The 10,487-nt window shown below is 36.0% G+C and overlaps 1 protein-coding gene across 2 annotated transcripts; it reads left to right on the forward strand.

The window, feature by feature from the left end:
- Positions 1-264: 264 nt before the first annotated feature.
- LOC145052777 (TMV resistance protein N-like) lies at positions 265-7,222 on the forward strand. 2 transcript variants are annotated; one of them, XM_079000659.1, is made up of 7 exons: positions 265-932; positions 2,170-3,271; positions 3,361-3,669; positions 3,774-5,483; positions 5,927-6,045; positions 6,236-6,573; positions 7,037-7,222. In XM_079000659.1, the coding sequence occupies exons 1-4, from the start codon at positions 454-456 to the stop codon at positions 5,472-5,474; spliced, it is 3,591 nt and encodes a 1,196-aa protein (XP_078856785.1). In that variant the 5' UTR covers positions 265-453; the 3' UTR covers positions 5,475-5,483; positions 5,927-6,045; positions 6,236-6,573; positions 7,037-7,222. The 2 variants fall into 2 exon arrangements, with proteins under 2 accessions (XP_078856785.1, XP_078856786.1); XM_079000660.1 differs by having other exon boundaries at positions 6,236-6,560.
- The last annotated feature ends 3,265 nt before the right edge of the window (positions 7,223-10,487 follow it).

Genomic DNA, 10,487 nt, shown 5'->3' on the forward strand with positions numbered 1-10,487 from the left:
AGAAACATGTTTTTATTTTTTTTTGTTATTTGTTATCTTTGACCATACATTATTGTTAATCGATATTAACCATAAACCATAATCATTAACCGACTAAAACCGTTATTACAATACATTAATAAATCGTAATAGTTATGGTTCGAACCAAACTTCTCATATACGACCTAAATATTATATTAGTACAATTATTGTTTTAATCTATAAATGAAATAAAAATAATAATTATTGTGTGATATAAAAATATTAAATGGAAGAAAAAACGAAATATTCCATACTTAAAGATGCCGTTGTGTGGTTTGGCGGTGACTTTTGGGGATCATCATTTTCACATTAGCTGTGACAATATAAACCATTGTTGTTGAGGATAAAAGTCATCTGAGAATCTTTGCGATTATTTCGTATAAAATATCCCGAATATAGATTTGAAATTTAGGATCCTTCAAGCATACATCAATGGCGTCTTCTTCCACTTCATCTATTCACAAGAGCTTTAAATATGATGTGTTTTTGAATTTCAGAGGCGAAGACACTCGCACAAATTTCGTTGATCATCTTTATCATGCTCTAGAGCAGAAAGGGATTCATACTTACAAAGATGACGAGAGAATTAAGAAAGGAAACATGATCTGTGATGAGCTCATCGGATCCATCGAAGACTCAAAACTCTATCTCATCATTTTTTCCAAAAACTACGCATCTTCATCCTGGTGTTTAAACGAGCTTGTGAAGATAATGGAATGTCACAAGAACGACGAGCACACTGCCTACCCTATTTTCTATGATGTGGAACCGACGGAAGTACGCAATCAAAGCGGGTCAGTTGAAAAAGCCTTGGCCAACCATGAAAACGACAAGGCTGCTGGGAAATGGAGAGACGCTCTGAGAGAAGCTGCGGATCTGGCTGGATGGGAGTTAAAGAGCGCTGCCTATGGGTAATTCATCATCATATTTTTTCATTTCTGTGAAATCCGGTCATGATTCTGTGATTCTAGTTGATACAGCCTCGATCTTGGTGGTTTATCCTTACTCAACGGACTCCCTTCTTTTTCATTTATGTAGAAACAGGCTCAACTCGACTAAAAGTTCCCAATAATTTCCATTCTAAGGGGATGTTTGGATTGGATTAGCTTATTGCTTATTGCTTATTTGTGGTGGGAATAAGCAATAAGTATGGGGAGAAATGCTTATTAAAATTAGCTTATTTAGCCTAATAAGCTGGATTTTATCCAAACATTCAAATTAGCTTATTACGAGAATAAACAATAAGCACCTCTTTTTTTCCTATCAAAACACCCCCTAAGTCGGTTTCCACTTTCAGTATTTTCGTATTTGACAAAAGAGGGGCTTGAGCTTTCAGTTTTGTCGTAATTCAATCCTAAGGAAAAAAATCATTTCAACTTATTTCATCATATATACGGAATATTTTTTAAACTTATTTCTTTCTAATCTGAGTTTACGCTGGAGCACCGGATGGCATGGGTGGATCCAATGTAGATCCTGGGGTAGCCCGTGATACCCCTCGACAATTTTTCGGTGGTGTAATTCTTTTTAGCAAAATTTCGTTTTATATAGTGTATATATATATATATATATATATATATATATATATATATATATATATATGTTTCCCTGCACTTATAAACCCAAACAAACATGTGGTTTGCTAGATAAGGCGTTAATATATTGAAGTAGAGGTCTAAGGATCAAATCTCCCTCTTTACATGTTCTTTGTTTACCTTTTATTTTTTTATTTTCCGAGCTATTCTATCACACATTGCCAAACACATGTAAATTTAGCCAATTTCGTCTATTATATTAACCTGTTATCTTCATGCTTCATTTGATATCTACTTTGATTCTCACATCCATTCAAGTATCAAAAGGTACTTCAACTTCATGTTTATATAACATGACTTTAGGTTATCTAAAGATTCGATTAAGGTTTAGGTTTAAAACCGAAACCGAAGTACCCTAAAAAAAATTGGCCATCTGAAATTTTTTTGGGATACCCCTTTACTTTTTTGACCTTGGCTCCGCCACTGCCGGATGGAAAAGGGTCGGGCATGGCATCTCATGTTACATCATGTACATTTGTTTTCTATAGATGTGAAAGTAATTCTTATGGGGTTTTGAGTAAGCTAAATCATTATTTTTTTTTTTTAAATACAGTCATGAAGCTAAATTTATACAAAAAATTGTTGAAGAGATTTCATTAGAGTTACGAGCCATCAATTTCAGCATTGATGAAAAATTAGTAGGCATGGAGACCCGAATCAACAACATTTTATCATCTTTAGGATCTGCTTTTGATGATGTCTGCATGATTGGGATCAAAGGAATGGGAGGTGGTGGGAAGACAACTTTGGCCAGAGCTGTTTTTGATCAAATATCCTTTCAATTCGAAGGTGCAAGCTTTGTTGAGAATGTGAGGGAAGTTTCAAAAGCTTCTTTGTTCGGTTTGAAGTCGTTGCAAAACCAAATTCTTTCTGATGTCTTCAATGATAGGGCCATCTCTGTTAGTAGTGTTTATGACGGAAAAAACATTATGAAGAGGAGGATGTGTAGCAAAAAGATTCTTCTTGTTCTAGATGATGTGGATCATATAGAGCAGCTTGAGGCATTAGCCGGTGAGACGAACTGGTTTAAGCCAGGAAGCAGAATTATCATTACAACAAGAGATGAGCAAGTACTTGTTGCACATGGAGTGAAGTCGATTCATAAAGTCCTGTTGTTATTGGACGACGAAGCAATTTGCCTCTTCAGTAGGTATGCATTTGGGAGAGTGATACCAAATCCAGGGTACAAAGAGCTATCACAACAAGTTGTGCATTATGCTGCTGGTCTTCCCTTGACGCTCAAAGTTTTGGGTTCGTTTCTTTGCAGTAAAAATGAGCTTGAATGGATAGATACCCTGGAAAGACTAAAAACTATTCCGTTAATGGGAACTCTGAAAAAATTAGAAATAAGCTATATCAGTCTAGAGGAGGATTACAAGGAATTATTCCTAAATGTTGCATGCTTAATGAAAGGATGGCCAAAAACCCGTGCACTCATAGCGCTTGAAAGCTGTGGATTTCATGCTAGAAATGGCTTAAGAGTCCTCGAGCAAAAATCTCTAGTAACTGTTGATCCTAATGGGCATCTTGGCATGCATGACCATATTGAAGAACTGGGCAAGAATATTGTTCGTCGTTCACACCCGGATAAGCCTAACAAACATAGTCGATTGTGGATTGCACATGAAATTGAAGATATATTAGCTAATAAATTGGTAAGGATCAAGTTTAATCCTAAGTTGGAGCTACCACATTTTTATAAACTGTGACACAAGTTTCAACTTGTTTTCTTTTTGGATCCCAGGGTACTGAAGCAACAAGATATATAAATGTCAACACATGGCATCTTAGTGCGGATATTGTGCTGAAAGGTCTTAAAAAGATGAAGGAACTTAGATTTCTTGAGGTGTCTGCGATAGGTGTTATTGATGCAAGTAGATGTGGTTGTTTTCATCGAAATTGGAAGTTTAATAAGTTAAATAATTTGCGATATCTGAGTTGGAACCGATGCCCTTTGTGGTCTTTACCCAAAACATTTCAAGGAGATAATCTTGTTGCACTTGAGATGACTCACAGCATATTTGTACAACTTTGGGAAGGGAAGAAAAGAAAGGTATATTATGGTTCATTGATTTTTTGTGCATCACTCATTTGAATGTTATACATCAATTGCTTTGTTATTACACCAATATTCAATTTTCTTTTTTCTTATATTAGGTTCTTAACAAGCTCAGATTCCTTGACCTTAGTTATTCATCATTGAAGACACTTGATCTTGGGCTTACTCCAAATATTGAGACATTGAATCTTAACGGATGTTTTAGTTTGGTGGAACTTCACATGCCTAACGGATGTTCAAAGCTCATAACCGTCAACCTCAGTTGGTCAATGTTGAGGACCCTTGACCTTGGGTCGGCTCTCAATCTCGAGCTGTTAGATCTTACAGGATGTGCGGATTTGGTAGAAATTCAAATGCCTTTTAGATCTCCAAATCTGAGTTCTATCAAACTCGCAAATTCTAAGTTGAGGACCCTTGACATTGGGCTGACTCCGAATCTCAAGTATTTTGATCTTGAACGTTGTTATGATTTAGAGGAAGTCCACATGGCTGATAAATGTCTAAAGCTTACATACCTCGACGTAAGTTATTCAAAGTTGAGGAAACTTGACCTTAGACTGACTCCAAATCTCGAGACGTTAGATCTTGAAAATTGTAATGATATGGAAGAACTTCACATAGCCAATGGATGTTTAAAAAAGCTTGTCTACTTAAACCTGAATCGCTGTTTGAGGTTTAAATCTTTTAGATTCTGCATAGAGAGTGTTGCTTCTCTTAACAAGGATGATTCTTCTTGTTGTGAGGATAAATCACTTGAGGTTGGTTCTTTAGCTGAGTTACATCTGATTGTGGAGTCCCTAGAGAGATGCCCTATTCACCCGGACACTAATTTGCCAAAGTTTCAGTTTGCATGCTTTTATAAAGAAGATAAACCCTTATTGACTAGAAACCTTGAGAAGCTTATTTCTGTAGGTCTATGTGCTTGCATGAACAATGAGACCTTTTCAAGAAGCATTTGTGGGTTACAACATTTAAAGAAGCTTAAACTCGAAGGCAGTATTCTAGAGGCCCCTAAGGACCTTGACCAGCTAGAATATCTAGAGGAGTTAGATTTGTCATATACAGAGATTAAAAATCTTCCAGATACCATTTGTATGTTCAAACTTCTTAAATCTCTCAAAGTTAAATCCTGTTGGAATCTTGAGAAGTTACCAAAGGATCTTGGCCGATTAGAGTGTTTAAAGAAGCTAACTTTGTCATCTGCAAAGATTAAAGAACTCCCTGATAGCATTTGTATGCTGAAACATCTTGAACTTCTCAATCTTAGTTTTTGTTTGCTGCTTGAAACATTACCTGAGGAAATTGGCCGTTTAGAAAATTTAAAGAAGCTAACTTTGTCATCTGCAAAGATTAAAGATCTTCCTGATAGCATTTGTATGTTGAAAAATCTTGAATCTCTCCAACTTCACGATTGTTTGTTACTTGAGAAGTTACCTGAGGATCTTGGCCGATTAAAATGTTTAAAGCATCTGAACCTCAGTTTTTGCAAGCATTTACGAGATATCCCGGAGAGCATCTGTATGATGAAATGCCTAAAATATCTCAGTCTCTACTATTGTATTAAACTTGAGAAATTGCCCGAGGAACTTGGATGTTTAGAATGTTTAGAAATTTTAGATATAACATGTACATGCATAAGTTATCTCCCGCAGAGCATCTTCTTATTGAAACGACTTCGTATTTTTGGGCGGAGAATGCTTCAGTCATGTGATTTTAGATCTGAGATACAACACTCAATATACCCAGGGATGATTTGGGAAGCTCCGAAGACCCGGAAAGAAGAAAATTCACATATATAATTTTAACAGGTATTTTTTTCCTTTTTCTAATGCACATCTTACTTTTGTTTGAAATTTTACACTGATATGACAATAATTGATTTTCAGTCAAATATTTATAACTAAAGTTAAAAGAAAATACAAGTCATATGCATACAAAAACACCATGTGTTCTAGTTATTATCGTTTCAATTAGATTTGGAGCCTTTATCATACAGTCTTAGAGTTCAAGAATGAGATGTTAAACTCCTAAAAACACATATGGATCTCGTGCAAATGACTCAAAATGTAAAGACTTTATTTCTTTTTTTCTTCTTTTCTGGCATTTAAAATTATATTTGTGTTACTATCTATCCTAACCTTTACATTGTTTAATGTAATTGATTCTTGTCCTTAGTATCTATAGGTCCTTTCAACATCATGCTTTCTTCTTTCTTCCTAAACCAAATAGTGTTGTTTTTAATATATCATAGAAGGCACCACACTCGATCGGGGAAAAAGTGCAAACCAAAGGTGAGGTTGTTCTATTCCTTAGAGAGCTGGAGTTTCTCCATCTTTTAGAAGTTCCCAACATGCTGCACAACATAAAGAGGTTTTTTTCTACTTAAACTCTTAGATTTATGATTTGTTTCCTACTTCAAAATTATATCTTTCTTATAGCATCATACTTTCATTTCCCCCTGTTAAAATGTTGTACTATGAAAAATCAGTGGGCAATAACTAGTAAAAAATTCTGGTTTAGTGGTAAAATAAGTAATCTCAAGTCCCCATTTGTTATGTAGGACAAGACAGGTGAAATAGCCATGTACTACGTTTGACATGCATTGGATTTGGAACAGGAGTGAGACCGATGTAAATGAGACAAATGATGTAATTTTTTGTCCCAACAAAGTTGATGGAACAAGACCGGGCATTGACTCACTCTCATCCTCTTGCCAGTGCAAAGCACGTGAATGCGCTCTTTGTCCTTAACACTAGAAATAGCCGGAGAAAGCATATCTTGTCATGTCTCGTGTAATTAATGCAGCCTAATAGTAGAATGATCAAAGCTTATTCTATTTGATAAAAACCAAACAAAGATCTTTCCCAAACTATACACAACATTAGGTATATTACCAAGGTACTAGTACTTCAAATTTAAAATTAACTATACAATTTTATGAGCTAAATGCAAGAAATAGTTGTGTACACACATATACATGTGTATTATAGCATCCTACCCTCATTTCTTTCTATTATAACATTGAAGTTTTTCCTATTGAGGCGTTGCAGTTTGAGAATTTTTACCCGCTATATATTGTCTTTTTTTTTTTTTTTTTTCTTTTTCTTATTGTAGCAGTGAAAAGTGCTTTGTATTTTAGATGAAATTGCTATCATTGGGTATTTTCAATATACAACGCAATAATAAGGAACATTTTTTGATGTACAATGCTATAATATACAAACCAACATACGTAGATGCTATTAATAAATAAATTAATGAAATTACAATGCTATTTCTTGTATATAGCCCAAATTTTATTAGACTTATTTACCTTATTATTTGGCTAAGTTATTACCTTATTTACCTGATTATTTGGCAGGCCCTGTGACACTCGGTTAATGAGAAGACTCTGTGACACTCTGTTTAATGAGAAGGCTCTATCCACGCGTCAGTTAGAACATAGGCACTTATAAACCTGGGAGAAACCAAAATTTTTGGCTTTTGGTTTTTTGGAAGAAACCAATAATATTTTTTTCCCATATTTTTTTTTATCCTTTTTTGGTTTTGCTTTTGGTTTTTCTGTTTTTTGGGTTTTTATTATTTAATTTCATTAACTATGCTCATTAAATTCTAAGACATAATTTACTAAAAAGATTAAAGATAAGTTGATCAAATTAAAAAAAACAGAGATATTTAAAAACATTATCCATCATTGTCTATACAATTGATAATGAATTACATGGTGCACCAATAGTGACTTGATATGTGGATGTAAAACAAATGTTGCTTCCATCATGTTGATGAATTCTATGAATTTGATTTGTACTAATAACACGAGCATCCCACATTTCAACAATGATAAGTTACATATCAAAGTTTCTTGCTATTTTTAACATCTAGTCCAAAGATATTTGAATCCAAAAATCGAACAAAAAATGAATGTATATTGCTACTTTTTGCATTTATCCTAGCTAGGGCCTAAAAGCCAGAAATAGTAATGTACGTTATTATTATATATTAAAAATTTGGTGATACTTATTAATATTATAAAAGCCCATTAACCTCCCTGTTATGAATTGGATTTTAAAAACGGATCCAATAACATAAAAACCATGAAATTATTCTAATATTGATTGAAACACTCTATAATACCCAAATGATTACAATGATGAAGATAGTTTAACTGATTCGAGATAGCCAATCTCCTAATAGGAATGAATTCCAATTTTCACACAAAAGATAGATACCTCACTCCTTGCCCACTACCTCCCACTACCCTCTTATACTATCTGACATAACAAACTAATAATATAAAATGCCTAAAATGCCCTTAAAGGCCTTGAACTAATAAAATTCTCTTTACTATGCTGATTTTCCATCTTACCCCTTTCTATAAAGTTGTACATGAGTGAATGCATAACAATATTCCACCCTGAAAGGACCACCTTGTCTTCAAGGTGGATAAAGGGAAAGTCTTATGTACAATATCCAAATCCTCCCATGTGGTCCAGGTGATTGGTGGTCTTCCCTCTCCACACCACAAATCTCCAAAAATAGCAGGAGGGACAATTGGCAATACATGTTTCTCTTGGTGTGGCTTTTCCCTTTCTTAATTGGGTTTTCACTTGAACTTATAATAACTTCAGCAGTAACGTGTACAACAACCTTGGTTACTGCCTCTCTAGCTTTTCCAAGCTTGGATGGTTTGCTCTCAACAAGTGGCACCTCCGTCACCTCAGTATGCAGCACCCCAATATGTGAAGATGTTCAAACTCCGAAACACATTCTCGAGAACCCGCACACCCATTCTACCTTTCCTGCTCTCACCTTTCTTGATATGTTGGTTAAGAAAATCAGCCACACCCTATAGGGTAACATAACTATGCTCATGTCCAAACACTTCTCCAAATCCAACCACACTTTGTTTGGTCAGATTACCTACATACTTGAGGTCCCCCACCTGTAAGCAATCACTCTCATACACGTGCACTTTCAATGTCTTCAGTTTAATCTCCTTAAGCTTCTCAATTAGAGTTGGCGGCAACTCCATATTATCAACAAGTATGGTCTCTACAAATTCATTCTTAACTGCTTCCATTAAAGGAGCCAAAGGGTTAGAAATCAAAGCAACATTTTCATCTATTATTGAATCAATCATTCATGGCTGCTCTTGTGCATCAGATTCCTCCGTGAACAATCCCATCACCAATCACTTCAAATATGCCTTCAGATACAAGATTCCTCGTAAAAAACTCATTCATAAATTTGGTATCATCTTTCAAAATAGTTGCAACCATTCTATTGTTTAAGTGGATTATGGTAGTCACGCTTGCAGTTGTCACCTCATCCAATACTCTAGGCAAAACAGCATCCTCGAGGTAACTGAATCTGTATGCTTTTGATGTATCTTTGATGAAGCCAGGGAATTCTTAATTGGTATTGCCTCCTTAAATACATGTTCTTTAAGTAAGTTGTGATGGCAGATGTGTGGTACATCATGGTCATATTCAAGACATCCAACAATGTCCATTATTAGTTCATCATAAAATATTTTCTCAAGGATCTGTGGACTAACGGGGATGATACGTCTGACAATTTTTATGTGAAGGTCATCATAGTTCTCCAAATCTTCACACACTGAACAAATCCATTAGCTTCCGGAAAAATTGTTGATCATGTAGAATGAGCTTTGTTACACATAAGTGATCGGTAACGCTATTCTCCGCCACAACCTTAATAATAGAAGGAAGCGTTGACAACTCTATCTCAGGCAACTCCCTCTGCTTGCCGTTGACACCAGGATATGTCTCGTCTTTATAAGTTTCTGAAGGATCATTTATCTCATGATGCCCACTTCTTGTTGAAGAGTCTTAATGTCACCATCATGTACAATATCTATCCCCATATGATTGATCTTGGGTGAAACGGTGAAATTGAACATCGGTCGAGTTGATGACTATTTGTGTGTGATTGGAGTGAAAACTCCATGCTTGAGTTTGAATTAAGGATTGGAGAAGGTGGTACTTGCATGAGAAACGGTGGAACAATCGCCGATTGTGATTAATTTGGGTATCGTTGCTTTAATATCCAGTGGACTTGAGTTTTCTACACCCTTAACTGATTTAGTAATGATAGGGATTGGGTTGGAATTGTTACCTTTTTCAGAATCCATTTTCTGATCTGGTTTATATGAGTCCAAGGTTCTGATTTCGGCGCAATTGTCCATTCCAAGTCCATTTTTACGAAAACCTAAAAGCACTTATTCCCGTCCATCATCTAATGGAGCCGTTACCCCCGGACGTACGCTACACTGATACTCTGATGGTGTATCCACTTGGGAAACTGCACTAAACTGCCATGTTGCCGTGACCTTTGAAGACCGAAATCGACGACAAATAAGGCCCTTCAACTCCTCCCAATCTCGAATGGTCCGCCTCCGATGCTCCCATTCATAAAAAGTAAAGCATTGTCCTCTAGAGACCTCACCGCAGCTTCCATCATTTCTTCGTATTCATACGAATAGAATGACCTTTCCATGTTAAAAATCTACTCCTCTATGTTAGTTCCATCAACCAAGAGCATCTCACATTTGTGAAATCTCCGGTTGGCCCCTGCTCAGCATTCACCTCCGGTAGTATGGCCATCGCCTCTGCCGCCAGAACCACCTCCTCTTCCATTTCTTGAACCTCAACTGGATCCCATACCGATAGGGTTTATCCCTTTCGTCGTCTCCACCAACAAAAAATGAGGGTCGCGGCTGTGCTCTTCTCCCACTAATTTCTTTCCATTTTGCTCTTCTGGGTGGCTATTGGCTATGGCCCTCAAAACCT

This window comes from Lactuca serriola, chromosome 5 (genome assembly GCF_051521515.1).
Source record: "Lactuca serriola cultivar US96UC23 chromosome 5, Lser_US96UC23_V15, whole genome shotgun sequence".
In the NCBI taxonomy this organism is placed as follows: Eukaryota; Viridiplantae; Streptophyta; class Magnoliopsida; order Asterales; family Asteraceae; genus Lactuca; species Lactuca serriola.

Excerpts from the sequence above, each read along its gene's own strand:
- LOC145052777 (XM_079000659.1), top strand. The coding sequence starts at position 454 with ATGGCGTCTTCTTCCACTTCATCTATTCACAAGAGCTTTAAATATGAT. Across the intron at positions 933-2,169 it reads TTAAAGAGCGCTGCCTATGG|TCATGAAGCTAAATTTATAC; the intron begins GTAATTCATCAT and ends TTTTAAATACAG. Across the intron at positions 3,272-3,360 it reads ATATATTAGCTAATAAATTG|GGTACTGAAGCAACAAGATA; the intron begins GTAAGGATCAAG and ends TTTGGATCCCAG.